Source organism: Carassius gibelio, chromosome A25 (assembly GCF_023724105.1).
Source record: "Carassius gibelio isolate Cgi1373 ecotype wild population from Czech Republic chromosome A25, carGib1.2-hapl.c, whole genome shotgun sequence".
Taxonomy (NCBI): domain Eukaryota; kingdom Metazoa; phylum Chordata; class Actinopteri; order Cypriniformes; family Cyprinidae; genus Carassius; species Carassius gibelio.
The window spans coordinates 18,030,662-18,045,610 of NC_068395.1; the positions used below are offsets into that span (position 1 = coordinate 18,030,662).

At 43.5% G+C, this 14,949-nt stretch overlaps 2 protein-coding genes across 5 annotated transcripts in view; one reads left to right on the forward strand and one right to left on the reverse strand.

Moving 5' to 3' along the window:
- Nucleotides 1–12,207, forward strand: LOC127947399 (hepatic triacylglycerol lipase-like). 2 transcript variants are annotated; one of them, XM_052544506.1, is made up of 9 exons: nucleotides 1–166; nucleotides 374–549; nucleotides 835–1,014; nucleotides 2,181–2,298; nucleotides 2,622–2,855; nucleotides 3,831–4,076; nucleotides 4,151–4,265; nucleotides 9,001–9,219; nucleotides 11,479–12,207. In XM_052544506.1, exons 1-9 carry the CDS (start codon nucleotides 88–90, stop codon nucleotides 11,591–11,593), a joined length of 1,482 nt encoding a protein of 493 aa, XP_052400466.1. In that variant the 5' UTR covers nucleotides 1–87; the 3' UTR covers nucleotides 11,594–12,207. The 2 variants fall into 2 exon arrangements, with proteins under 2 accessions (XP_052400466.1, XP_052400467.1); XM_052544507.1 differs by having other exon boundaries at nucleotides 377–549.
- The window catches only part of LOC127947390 (disintegrin and metalloproteinase domain-containing protein 10), a 23,367-nt gene continuing 20,126 nt past the window's right edge, over nucleotides 11,709–14,949 (reverse strand). For all 3 annotated transcript variants that reach the window (XM_052544484.1, XM_052544486.1, XM_052544485.1), the window contains exon 16: nucleotides 11,709–13,742. In XM_052544484.1, the coding sequence (XP_052400444.1) occupies nucleotides 13,558–13,742 (185 nt within the window). In that variant the 3' untranslated portion in view covers nucleotides 11,709–13,557. The remainder of the gene's footprint in view (nucleotides 13,743–14,949) is intronic.

Consider the following 14,949-nt stretch of genomic DNA (forward strand, 5'->3'; position numbering starts at 1 on the left):
CCGTCTCTCTCTCTCACTTCAGTCAGACTCCGTCCTCGAGCAGAAGAGCAGACACAGATCCACCGGAGAACCTCCTGAACCCTCCAGATGATCATGAGAGTCCTGAGTGCTTTGCTCCTCGTGAGTGCTGCCGCAGCGTCTGTGAGAGGAGACACAAACTTCACAGGTAAGAACATGTTTCCTGAACCACCGACCGGCTGACACCATATGATGGAGCTCTTGTTTTAGACTTACATGGCAAACTTCACCGTATAATTGCATGTTCTCAGAGAAGCTCTTTAAATGTTTGCCACAGAAAGCCCTGAAAGCCGCAGGACGCTGTGGTGGGATGGGGTTTCTTGCTCTGAAATTACACATCTGGGTTTAATTTTAGCAGAGCCTCACAGCGCTCCTCCTGTAAAGACGGTGTTGAAGTCCAGCTTCCATCTGTATTATGAGGGGAGCGTTTTTGAGGAGACCTGCACCGTGGTCCCATTCCGGTCCGAAAGCCTCCACAGATGCGCCTACAACCGAAGCGACCCGCTGGTGCTGATCATACACGGCTGGAGGGTGAGAGAAACTCTGAGCAACACAACACAGAAGAACAGAGCTCAGTCAGACCACACCTAACCTACAGAAACCAGCTTCTGTCAGATCTGATGAAGCAGAGCCATAGATAGAGAGCTTTACACAACTAACAGCCATGCAAGGTTTCGTCTGTGTTCACTGACTCAGTTCATGTCAACAAACGTGCAGAGCAGACAGGAATTTCCCTGAGACAGAGGAAACGGGCAAAGGCTTTGTTTTGGCGCATGTTTGTGTGTGAATGACGTCAGCTCTTCCTGCTGCTCTCAGCTGAATGGACTCATGGAGCCGTGGATCTTCAGACTGGCTTCTGCGCTGAAGGTTCGTCTGGGGCAGGTCAACGTGCTCATCAGCGACTGGAGGAAGCTGGCGCTTCAGCCGTATCCAATCGCAGCTAAGAACAGCAGACAGGTGGGGCGGGACGTGGCCATGCTGCTCAAATGGCTAGAGGTAATGAAGGTCTTCAGAGGGAACATTTGCTAAACCAAACCCACTGCGTCCAAAAACCTAAACATTTTTAAGGGTTCACCAAAGTGGACGTCCTCAGAGCTGGGTAAACTTGTATAGTGGTGAATGCAAATGATAACAAATATATTTTTTGTGTTCTCATTTTCTGCAATAGCAAAAGTAGAGAGCCCAGTTAACAATATTATGATCTTAGAACGGTTTGCTAATGTTTCCATTAAGTTATGAAAACTTTCTGAATGTTCTTTGAATGTCCAAAATGTCCAGTGTTTGAAATGTAAAAAAAAAAAAAAAAAACATTTTGGAAATGCGAGCGTTAAGGAAATATTTATCATTGTGCAAACCTTACAGGGTAACACTTTAGAATAAGGTTCCATTAGTTAATGTTAGTTAACTACTTTCGTTAACATGAACTAAGCAAAAACAATCCTTCTACAGCATTTATAAGTCTTAGTTCATGTTAATTTCAACATTTACTAATGCATTATTTAAATCAAAAGTTGTGCTTGTTAACATTAGTTAATGCACTGTGAATTACCATGAACTAACAATGAATAACTGTATTTTCATTAACTAACATTAACAAAGATGAATAAATACAGTAATAAATGTATTATTCATTGTTTGTTCATGTTAATTAATACATTAACAAACATTAACTAATGGAACCTTATTCTAAAGTGTTACCATTTTAAAAAACAGTCCATAAAAAATGTATAATAATGTTTTTTGCATTTTTTTGTGAACCTTTATTTAGAGACCAGATAAATTTGAACAACCTTTCTATTAATGTTACTGGAAGAACGTTTGTTCATAACCTTGAGAGAACCTTCATCAGGAAATGTAATGTCAAAGCTAAAATAACAGTGTAGTGTCCCTAGATTTAGTGTGTCGATAACTGTGGAAGTCATCATCACAGTGTGTGAGAAGAGTGTGTACTGTATGTTCATCACATATTCACATGTCCACACATTCAAATCCTCAGCTTGGCAGGAGTTTTCAAAATAGTTTGTTTTCAGTGACCTGATGCTGCGTGTGGACGAATGGACAAACGGTGTAAAAAAAGCTGCGGTTTTAAAAAATAACCACATTTGTGTGGACAGGGCCTAAGAGTGAACTGTTTGAGTCCACAGCACTTCCTCTCTCGACAGGAAGTGGCGCAGCTCTCCATGAATGATGTCCATCTGATTGGCTACAGTCTGGGAGCACATGTGGCCGGATTCGCAGGAAGTCATTTCAGAGGACTGAGGAAAGTGGGCCGCATTACAGGTGAGATGCAGCCAAACACAAAATCAAACAGCTTCCCATTCATCTCGACGACTGTCACACTTTCTCAGATGTAAGTGAAAGCCGCTGTTCATCTGAGCGCTGATCTCTTTATAATGGCTGACATCACTAGAATGAAGAAGGGAAGATCCTGACATGATTCAGTCTGAAACTTCCTTCAGAGTAACTGTGTTTTCCAGAAAGATGCGCGCGTTCTCCACCAGCGTCTGATGAGCTTTCAGAGATGGAAACTCTGAGAACACCCATGCTGTTCCAGCCAGTGAAAGACCAGTGACGGTGTGTGTGTGTGTGTGTGTGTGACGCAGGTCTGGATCCAGCCGGGCCGCACTTTGAAGGTCAGCCATCATTTGACCGACTGTCTCCGGATGACGCTCAGTTTGTGGACGCCATCCACACCTTCACCGGCTCCAGTCTCATGCCAGGACTGGGAATAAAGCAGAGCGTCGCTCACGTGGACTTCTACCCCAACGGAGGCTCCTTTCAGCCCGGCTGCCAGATGCTGGACATTTACAGCAACGTCTTCCAGTACGGCCTGCAAGGTACGACTCAACCCATGTGACATGATTCATTTGCATTAATTCTGATAATGAACTGGACAGGCCAACCAAACGGGATGTGTTCTTGTGTTTTCGATTAATTACACGAAACGTCTCAGAATGTGTTTTAAAAAGATGAATCAGAATCAAAAACAGCTGAATCAGGAATTCTAGATGACAGAAGCTTATAGCACACAGCACATTATACATTAACTGAATATAAACTAAATGTGAACTATTATTATATATTAACTTGAACTATGTCAAACAAACAAACATTTCCATTACTTGAAATGTAAATATTAAATATTAACTGAAATAAAATAAAATAAATGTATTTTAAGGTAGCTTGTAAGGCAACATCATCTAGTTTAACTTGATATTCTTAACTAACTAAAACTAAAATTAAAAATGTGAAGAAAAAACTATATAGACATTCTTGGTTTTCACATACAAATGACAAAAACCAACAAAATTACTAAACTGTAACTGAAATTAACAAGAAAATATATCATAAATAATATATAAAATAATATACAGTATAAAATATATATAAAAAACTGTATAAAAATATCACTGCAAAAATGGTTTTCTTCCTCAGTATTTTTCCCCCAGTACAAATATCTACATATTCTTGAATCAAGATACATTTGCTTACACTAGCAAATTATTATTATTATTATTATTATTTGAATTTAAGCAAAAACATAATTTTGATACATTTTTCGGGAAATAAAACTCTAACCAAGTAAATATATCTTGATTCAAGAATATTTAGGTATTTGTACTGGAAAAGCACTCCCACAAAAACATGTCAAACTCAGATCGAATGCATCTGTTTAGTGCATATTTACATGAACCCAGGGATTAAAAACAGGACAGACAGAGCGCAAGAGCCATCATACTAAACACAGCAGTGCTTCACCTGCTACTTCACCGGGCAGTGAACAGTCATTTACACAAAGACACTCATTATAGGTGTTCCCAAGACCATTAGATGTGCCCATGAGCGCGCTCTCAATCTCTTCACCGACTCCCTCATCAACACCAGCCAGCCAATAATAGGCTTCCGTTGCCGTGATGACAGCACCTTCAACAAAGGCCTGTGTCTGGACTGCAAACAGATGCGCTGCAACACACTGGGCTTCGACGTGCGGCGTGAGCATTTGGGGAGGAGCGCTGAAGGCCTGTACCTCAGGACCGGCTCATTGGCGCCCTACAGAGGTCAGTGAGTGTGAGTGAGTCCAGACGGCTGTTCCCTCTTCTCTTTATATAGCACCTCCTCACTCTCTCCTCAGTGTTTCACTACCAGATCAAAGTCCTGCTGAAGAACCTGATCCAGCCCGTCGAGGCCTCGCTGTCCCTCTTACTCAAGGGGACCGGAGGAGAGAGCCCACAACTACCCATAATCCTGTGAGTCCCAGCAAACACAGCCGTACATGAGCGAGCCCGCAGATTACTGCTCATTCACCAAAAAAACCCACAGAGAGATGATTAAAGTGATATCTATCTATCAACAGATAATATCTATCTATATACAGTAGGTGGCCAACCAGAATGAGCTTTTAACCGCTGTGAGTGCCGCCGCGTCTACAAAGTGCGTTTGCAGCTTTTGACCGCTGAGTGGCGTTATCAAACAAGCACATCACAGCACTTTTTCGCAAATATCCTTCAGCTTTGCCTCAACAATGTGTCACATTTGACGGCTGCAGTCGGGGAAATGAAAGGAAAACATGTAGTTAAAATATTTAATATTCACAGATGAAAATTTAGTAGCCTACTTATGAATTCAAGCAGGATAAACATCAAGCCTATGAGCCTGTGCTTATATTTTCTCTTAGCTACACAGTATTACACCAAATTATAGATTTGAAACCGTGACGAGTGGGGCGGGGCGAGAGCCGTGGGAACGGAGCGAGGCCGATGGAGTGATCGGAGATGAGCGACACCTGCTCGACCCACCGGTCTCCCACGGAGGAGATGGAGGGATATAAAACAGGAGTCAAGTCAAGTCACCTGTATTTATATAGCGCTTTAAACAAAATACATTGCATCAAAGCACTGAACAACATTCATTAGGAAAACAGTGTGTCAATAATGCAAAATGATAGTTAAAGACAGTTCATCATTGAATTCAGTGATGTCATCTCTGTTCAGTTTAAATAGTGTCTGTGCATTTATTTGCAATCAAGTCAACGATATCACTCTAGATGAAGTGACCCCAACTAAGCAAGCCAGAGGCGACAGCAGCAAGGAACCGAAACTCCATCGGTGACAGAATGGAGAAAAAAACCTTGGGAGAAACCAGGCTCAGTTGGGGTCAGTTCTCCTCTGACCAGATTAAACCAGTAGTTCAATTCCAGGCTGCAGCAAAGTCAGATTGTGCAGAAGAATCATCTGTTTCCTGTGGTCTTGTCCTGGTGCTCCTCTGAGACAAGGTCTTTACAGGGGATCTGTATCTGGGGCTCTAGTTGTCCTGGTCTCCGCTGTCTTTCAGGGCAGTAGAGGTCCTTTCTAGGTGCTGATCCACCATCTGGTCTGGATACGTACTGGATCTGGTGGCTACGGTGACCTCGGAATAAGACAGAAACAGACAAATTTTAGCGTAGATGCCATTCTTCTAATGATGTAGAAAGTACGGTGTTATGTGAAGTGTTTCCGGTTCCGGTTTACCTAATTACAGTTTTTTTCAGTCGCTAACAAGCATTTGTCCAAGCAGTTGTCACATTTTCAAAACTCTAAACACAACTGGCACAGCATCTGTCTATTGTGGCCATACCATTCACACATTTCATGTCGTTTTCACACAATATGGAGTCATTGAACACATTTCCACAATGCTTACATTTTCTGAACAGACAAGCTATACCTCCCAACAAAATTATGGATCGTTTTTGTAGTATTTACAAATGTTAACACACAACATCCCACAATAGCAAAAACAATGTTCCAAACCTTAGATACAGTATAAAAACCTCTGCTTCTGCGATGATATCAGTTCAAAAACTATTTATCTTAGCTGATTTATGTTGTGTAAATTGGGCCAACCACAACTGATTCCAATCTGGCTTAGACTCAATGGCAGGGGTTATTTTTTTTCTATTACATTGACACTTATACAATAAAAGGAGTGATGTTTTTGGAAACAGAAAAAGAAAAAGACAAACACTGTGTGAGAGGAGCAGGAGCAGTGAGAGGAGCAGGAGCAGTGAGAGGAGCAGGAGCAGTGAGAGGAGCAGTGAGAGGAGCAGGAGCAGTGAGAGGAGCAGTGAGAGGTGCAGTGAGATGAGCAGGAGCAGTGAGAGGAGCAGTGAGAGGAGCAGGAGCAGTGAGAGGAGCAGGAGCAGTGAGAGGAGCAGTGAGAGGAGCAGGAGCAGTGAGAGGAGCAGGAGCAGTGAGAGGAGCAGGAGCAGTGAGAGGAGCAGTGAGAGGTGCAGTGAGATGAGCAGGAGCAGTGAGAGGAGCAGTGAGAGGTGCAGTGAGATGAGCAGGAGCAGTGAGAGGAGCAGTGAGAGGAGCAGGAGCAGTGAGAGGAGCAGGAGCAGTGAGAGGAGCAGGAGCAGTGAGAGGAGCAGTGAGAGGTGCAGTGAGATGAGCAGGAGCAGTGAGAGGAGCAGTGAGAGGTGCAGTGAGATGAGCAGGAGCAGTGAGAGGAGCAGTGAGAGGAGCAGGAGCAGTGAGAGGAGCAGGAGCAGTGAGAGGAGCAGTGAGAGGAGCAGTGAGAGGAGCAGTGAGAGGAGCAGTGAGAGGAGCAGGAGCAGTGAGAGGAGCAGTGAGAGAAGCAGGAGCAGTGAGAGGAGCAGGAGCAGTGAGAGGAGCAGTGAGAGGAGCAGGAGCAGTGAGAGGAGCAGTGAGAGGAGCAGGAGCAGTGAGAGGAGCAGTGAGAGATGCAGTGAGAGGAGCAGGAGCAGTGAGAGGAGCAGTGAGAGGAGCAGGAGCAGTGAGAGGAGCAGTGAGAGGAGCAGGAGCAGTGAGAGGAGCAGTGAGAGGAGCAGGAGCAGTGAGAGGAGCAGTGAGAGGAGCAGTGAGAGGAGCAGGAGCAGTGAGAGGAGCAGTGAGAGGAGCAGGAGCAGTGAGAGGAGCAGTGAGAGGAGCAGTGAGAGGAGCAGGAGCAGTGAGAGGTGCAGTGAGAGGAGCAGGAAGAGGAGAAGGAGCAGTGAGAGATGCAGTGAGAGGAGCAGGAGCAGTGAGAGGAGCAGTGAGAGAAGCAGGAGCAGTGAGAGGAGCAGGAGCAGTGAGAGGAGCAGTGAGAGGAGCAGGAGCAGTGAGAGGAGCAGTGAGAGGAGCAGGAAGAGGAGAAGGAGCAGTGAGAGATGCAGTGAGAGGAGCAGGAGCAGTGAGAGGAGCAGTGAGAGAAGCAGGAGCAGTGAGAGGAGCAGGAGCAGTGAGAGGAGCAGTGAGAGGAGCAGGAGCAGTGAGAGGAGCAGTGAGAGGAGCAGGAAGAGGAGGAGGAACAGTGAGAGGAGCAGGAGCAGTGAGAGATGCAGTGAGAGGAGCAGGAGCAGTGAGAGATGCAGTGAGAGGAGCAGGAAGAGGAGGAGGAACAGTGAGAGGAGCAGGAGCAGTGAGAGATGCAGTGAGAGGAGCAGGAGCAGTGAGAGATGCAGTGAGAGGAGCAGGAGCAGTGAGAGGAGCAGTGAGAGGAGCAGGAGCAGTGAGAGGAGCAGGAGCAGTGAGAGGAGCAGGAGCAGTGAGAGATGCAGTGAGAGGAGCAGGAGCAGTGAGAGGAGCAGTGAGAGAAGCAGGAGCAGTGAGAGGAGCAGTGAGAGGAGCAGGAGCAGTGAGAGGAGCAGTGAGAGGAGCAGTGAGAGGAGCAGGAGCAGTGAGAGATGCAGTGAGAGGAGCAGGAGCAGTGAGAGATGCAGTGAGGGGAGCAGGAGCAGTGGGGGGGAGCAGTGAGAGGAGCAGGAGCAGTGAGAGGAGCAGTGAGAGATGCAGTGAGAGGAGTAGTGAGAGGAGCAGTGAGAGGAGCAGGAGCATTGAGAGGTGCAGTGAGAGATTGTTTTTATTTTACCCCCCCCCCCCCCTCTTTTTTTATCTGGGCTTTTTGCTGTTGTTGTTTTTTGTTCTGAATGCTCTTTTGTGTTTCATGGATATTTTGTCCACTGTAAGCAATACTGGCAAACCTTTTCTGTTCTATCATACCGTGTTTCTACTGTACCTCCTGCAGTAAACAGTAAAGGAAAAAAATAGCTTTTTACTGGAATGCTTTTGAATGTGAACATAACTGTACATTTGGACATACAGTTCCTAACCAAGAAATTTAGTGTAAAACAGTGAATTGCATGTTTTGCATGCAAATACCTGTAAAACTGAGACTGAAAAGTCTATGCAGTTTTTGTAATGTCAACAATAGCCAGTATTTTGAAACCTGATGTACTTTGATTGACTGCATGTACCTTGTGAGGTGAAAACAAGTGTTATTCTTTGACAGAATAATTTAATTTTGAGTCAGATTTCCAGTGTTTTGGTAAAGTTGGTGTGTGCAGAGAAAGATGTGTTCTATTTTGAAATGAAGATTTAGTATATATTTAACAAAATGTGTTTTTGAGAAGAAAATTATCCATTTGGCCAATTGTGTTTTGTAGGTGTGAGTCTGTGTTAAGAGTTTAGAAAAAGTATCTGAAGAATGGTTAAGCGCTTGTTAGCGATTGAAAAAAACTGTAATGCAGCCTAAAAATCCTTTAACAGATTTGGATATTAAAAGCATATTAGTATGTTATTTGTATGCCAGGTTAAAGAGATGGGTCTTTAATCTAGATTTAAACTGCAAGAGTGTGTCTGCCTCCCGAACAATGTTAGGTAGGTTATTCCAGAGTTTAGGCGCCAAATAGGAAAAGGATCTGCCGCCCGCAGTTGATTTTGATATTCTAGGTATTATCAAATTGCCTGAGTTTTGAGAACGTAGCGGACGTAGAGGAGTATAATGTAAAAGGAGCTCATTCAAATACTGAGGTGCTAAACCGTTCAGGGCTTTATAAGTAATAAGCAATATTTTAAAATCTATACTATGTTTGATAGGGAGCCAGTGCAGTGTGGACAGGACCGGGCTAATATGGTCATACTTCCTGGTTCTAGTAAGAACTCTTGCTGCTGCATTTTGGTGTTGTAGTAGTGTGAATAATCATGAAGCTCTCACTGTCTGCAGGCATCAGGAGAGTGGTGGTCTGAAGTCCTTCACGTCTCTGCTGGTGGTATCGTCTGACCTGGGTCAGCTCAGCTCCGTGCGGCTGGTCTGGAAGGATGAACTGGTCTGGTCCAGCTGGATGAGGCGCGTCAGGAACATCATGAGCTGGAATGGCTCTGATCAGGACGTGGAGCTCAGCGTGTGGAGGATCCTTATCAAATCAGGAGAGAAGCAGGAGACGTGAGTTTCCACACAACACTGTCTCAGAAAGACCATCTGAATATTCTGTTGCCTTATTACATTTCCCGAATCACGTTTAAAGGATTAGTTCACCCAAAAATGAAAATTAAGCCTTAAATTACTCACCCTGAAGTCATCCTAGGTATGACTTCTTCTTTTAGATGAATCAATTCAGAGTTATATAAAAATTTGTCTTTGATCTTTCAAGCTGTTTGATGACACTTGATGACGGGTCTTGCACTGCATCAGCCCAAGAGAATTTTTATAAAAAGGGCATCCTTTAAAAAAGTGTCTCACGTGGTTCAGGGAGGTGAACAAAGTCCTCCTGTAGCGAATCAATGCATTTTAGTAAGAAAAATATCCATATTCAAACATAATAATCACTTTAATCAAGCTTGGGCTCACTGTTATACACAGAAGCAGTTGTTCGAGCATGATGTATGGAGGTCCTGTGAAAACCAACGTTTGTTAAATCCTTGTTTTGTACTTTTAAAACGTGACCCGTGTTTATTTCAGATCTCTGTGCTGTGTTTACGCGTACGTCATTTCTGAGCGGCGCATTCGCAGCGCTGACCTCATACGTCATCAGCCCAGAACTACATCGTTTACAACAGTGAGAGCAAGCTAGATACAAGTGATTATTACCTTTTACATTTGGAAATTATTCTTACAAAACTGCATCAGTGCATTACAGGAGGCCTTTGTTCACCCCCTGGAGCCGTGTGAGACTTTTCTTTTAATGGATGCACTTTTTATTAAACTTCTTTTGGACTCATGCATGCAACATTTTAATCAAGACTGACAAAAACAAGCAACTTTTGCTGTCAAAATGAAGTGAGTTTGATTAAAACAAGAACAAATACCTCCCAGCGGAGTCAGAGAAATCAACTTTATTCAAAACAAAACAAGTTTTCATCCTCAACTGGTAAATATTTGTTCTTGCTTTAATCAAACATGTTGTTCATTGTTTCAAGACTTTATAATTTCATTTAGCACCTTCAGTAAATGTATCTTGGTTTGAGGATATTCATAGATATTTGTATTGAAGAACACAAATGTTAAAGGGGTCATATGATACGATTTCAAGCTTCCCTTTCTCTTTGGAGTGTTACAAGCTCTTGGTGCAAAGACAAGATCTGTAAAGTTTCAAAGATTAAAGTCTCAAACCCAAAGAGATATTCTTTATTAAAGTTAAGACCCGTCCACGCTCCCCAAAAACACATCACTCTAACACGTCTACATCACTGTGTGGATCACTGTGTAACACCGCACCAATGTATAAGAACGGAAAGAAGGTGTAACTTGTAGCTGCCGCCATGTTGTATAGACGCGGTGCGTCTGAGAGGGAAACTATGTTGTTTGGTCTCCCAAAAGAGGAAGAGATCTGCTTTGTCAGGCCTGGAGCAGATCTGTGCCGGTCACGGAGCAACATCAGGCTGTGGATCGCTGGATCAGCGTTCACCGGAGGAAGCGGCGTCATCACATGTGATAGCCTCAAGCCCCACGGACGCTCGCTGAATCTGTGTGTGATGCTGTTTCACTGAGAGGGAAACTACTACTGAAGAGGACACCACTAGAAATCATGTTTAGATCACGTTTATAATAGGTTTTATGTTTGGGTTTCTTCGCTCCGGCTGGACAAGGCATCACAGTATGTTAAGAGCCCTAATACATTTCAGTCACGCTTGAGGTGTTCAGCCAATCACAACGCACTGGACAGCCAGCCAATCAGAGCACACCTCACTCTTCAGAGCAGTGTAAAATCGACCTGTTTGAGAAGGCAGGGCATAGAGGAGAAACGATAATGTACATTATATGGAAAAGGTTTTTTTTCACCTTAAACTGCATAAACACATTTCATGACACCAAATAATGTTCTTTCCAGCATCATCACATGACCCCTTTAACACATTCTGAAAGGCACACATTTAGTGCGGAGACATTATGAACCGCTGCCAGATGTTCAGACTCTAAACGAGAAGCTGCTCTCAGATGAGAAGGGATTCGACGACACAGCAGTGCTCGCAAGATTTCAGAGTTACAATAAATACAACAGCAAACCTGTGTCAGTATCATTCAAATTCTATTAGAGTTCTAGATTTTCTTTTCCAATGTAAGGGTTAGTTATTTGAGCACATTATTGAACTAGATGGAATAAAGAATAAAGGTTTGAATGGATGTAGTTTCAGTGGACTGTGAGACTGCGTCTAACAGGAGTCACAGCGTGTTAAGGTAGTTCTGATGAAGACTGTTCCCCAGGTGCTGGTTCTGTGGCGTCTCTGGTGAAGCGTCTCGTCTCAGGATCTCGGAGGAGCAGGAGTTCACTCGCTGTCCGGACACACACAGCAGCGCTTCAACCCAGTCGGTTTATTAATGCACTTACAGTACATCTCTCTGCACAAAACCTGATGAAATCTCACATAAAAATCTTCAAACTGAACAAAAATGTAGGTACTGTATAAAACACAGTGAACATTAACAGACAGCCGTATTAAACTTTTTTTTTTAATCAGTTTTTTTCATTCGTTTCTCAATTTTAGTGTTTGGCCTATTTTCACCTACAACATCTGGACTCAATTAAGAGGTTTTTTCAGTGCACTTTTCCTCTATGAAGTTTCACCAAGACTAAGTAAAAATGAAATAAAGTTGAAAAACAGGCAAATATTGAGATCTCCCCCAGTCCACCGAACCGGTTTCTTCCTCGCTGCGGTCGGCCTGGACTCCACAAACACAAACACAAAAGTACAGTATCAAAATGTAGCTTCAAATCGAGCAGAAATCCTCCAGTTACTGTACAGAGTTCACATGAGAGGAAGTGGACAGTCAGACGATGATGATGATGATGATGAAGATGTGTTTCTGTCAGTCTGTAAACTAAACATGTTAATGTGACCGTTAGTACCGTAAGAATCCTCTTCACTGGGAGACGAATGCTTTCCCATGATGCTCAGCTACATCAGTCTTCTCAAACGATCGTTTATAAAGGTTTCTCCGTGAGCGTCTTGCTGTAATACACATTAAACTCAAGTTTGCGCTGCTCTTCATGCACACGTTCCTCATTGGTGGATTGTGGTGAATGTGAGTGTATGGCAAGCCACTTTAACATTTAATCCTGAAAACAGACTAGCATTCACTTTCATACAACTAGTGCTTATCTTTAGCTAGCAGTACCTTTTTAAAAGATAAGAGTACCCAGTAATTCCTATTCCAAGTGTTTCTGGTAAGATTTTTCATTTTACTTTAAAGATTTTCCATTGATTTTCAATGTCATTTTGACTAGTAATAACCCCCCAAAACAAACAATAAATAAAAACAGGTTTCACTACTAAAATAAGAATTGTGACTAGTAACAAAAACAAAAGACACTATTGTCTAAAAATGAAGTCCCTAAAACTAGTGCCTAACGAACAACTACAGGTGTTTCATAAAGATATACTAGTATCTAATAAAAGTGATCGTATTTAATAAACTAGTACTAATTTATAATTGAGTGTTTCTAATTGTACTTTTTGAAAACATACTCGTCACTACTGGAATTATTACTAGTCAAAGATGAACAGTATCTGAATAACACATCCCATGGAATATCCCTACTACAATAGAACAGTTACTAATCTCTATTGAAATAAGTACTAATATCATTAAAAAGTTACAAGTACCAAAATAATGAGACCTAGTACCTAAAGAATAAGCACTAGTTATCTCAATAATGAGCACAAGTATCTGAAGAAGTTTAAGTATTAAATGTTGAAAGGCTTGCCATAGAGGTGTGGAGTTATATACAAACAAACACGAACACACAATGAATCATGTAAACGGCGGACTGACGCTGAGCCGCCTCCTTCATTAGTGTTTTTGAGTCCTGAGTGTTGCCAAAAAAACAACTGTAAATCTCTTATTGACAGTAGAAGAAATAATCTTTTCTCACATATAATACAGCTAATATCGTTTCACTATACAGCCACGACCCTGCGGAAAAGGGAAGGCGTAACATTTCTGCTCTTACAAAATAAAAGTCCTTTTCCGTGCATGTGGAGACAGCTGGGCCGGAGCTTCGCACGAATCCTTAAAAAGATGTTTCATATCAAACCACAAGTCTTGAAGGACAACAGAAGATGCTCTATCTACAAATACCCCGGTAAACCTTGGCACTCGAGGGTAAAAAAACCAACAGAAATAATGAAAGACGACAGAGTGAAGGGCAGAGTGGGGTTGGTGTTCTCATCCAGTCTGAGGAAGCATTATGGACTCCGCACACATTCCTGTAAACCGCTCCAGTGACTGGGACCGAACGAAACGCTCTGGAGCTGACAGAGGAGGGTGTGGAGGGTGGGGCTCTCAGCGTCTCATCTGACCCATCTGGTAGTTGTCGCGGGGCTGCCGGTGGCGCTGGGGCTGGGGCTGGCGCTGGGCCTGGCGTGGAGCCGCTCGCTGGTTCTGGTGAGCGTGAGCGTGCTGGTTCTGGTTGTGGTGCTGCTGCTGCTGCTGACTGGCTTGTTGAGCTCGTCGTCTCTTCAGCGTACCTTCACAAGACAGAGAGCATTAGCATCACACAGAAACACATGGCTTTCACGCTCACCACACTCAAACTTTCATACAATTCCTTAAAATCCTGAGTCCTGGAACCATGGACAAACATCCAACAAAATAAGGGGGCATAACATTTTAAAATGTTCGTTTAATTTTGACCAGTCAAAGTATTTTATCCACTGAAACTGACTCTCTGAATGAGATTATAATAATAATATTCCCAGGGGTATAAATAATTATATACGTATTACAGAAACATACTTCTATTATAATAAACTAAAGTGTTAAAAAAATAGACATGAAAAACAACACAAAAATCAGAGGCATAACAAAATAGTTTGACTATAGTCAAAAGTAAATAAAAAATGTTATTAAGTGAAGTTTCATAAATTTCAGGAGGAGCATGCACAGATAATTAACACGCCCAGTTCATCATTATTGATCACACAGTTCACCAATCAGTTCAAGAGAAAACGCCTATAAATAAAAAATACATAAATAATAAACGCCTATAAAGAAGTCCTTCCTTCGTTATCTCTCGACTTGACACATCCAGTCGCCGCAGCATGTCTGAGATCGACTCATCCTCAGAGGACGACACCGGCTGTAGATGCATGCAGAGCTGCGGAGAAGTTCGGGACACCAACGCTCCACAAGACACTTCTGAGTCCGCGGCTGCACTGCGGGGTGGCTGGTCTTCCCACATTAATACCTCCAGATGCAGGGATCACCCCCAGTCCCTCGCCCCTACCCATGGCCCCCAGCCCCGCCATCCTGCTCTACAGCGAGGCCTCCTCAGCTAGCAGCAAAAGCCCTGACGTCCACCATTCCCTCCCTTTCCTCTAATGTGTTTCCCGCCCCCGGAGCTGACCAAAGCATAAGGCCACCTCCGCTAATGGCACAGATTCCGGCACCCGTTATTCCGCTTCTCTTTCCTGCTCTCTTCCCGTCTAGCTCCAGCAACCGTTCTAAGAGCGAGGTTCCATCAGCTACTAACCCCCCCGCTCCCTCCATCTCTCATGCCTGTTCTCAGTTAAGCTCCTACCCATGTGACTAAACGCCCCCGCCTTAGATCCTACACCCATCTCCAGTAACATTCGGAACCAAATTCTCTCAGGTGCAGACATAGATCTTTTTTCCCTCCTGTCTCTTATTTCGCCTGCGTCCTCCGACCGCCAAATTGACTGTGGCGTGTTTTCA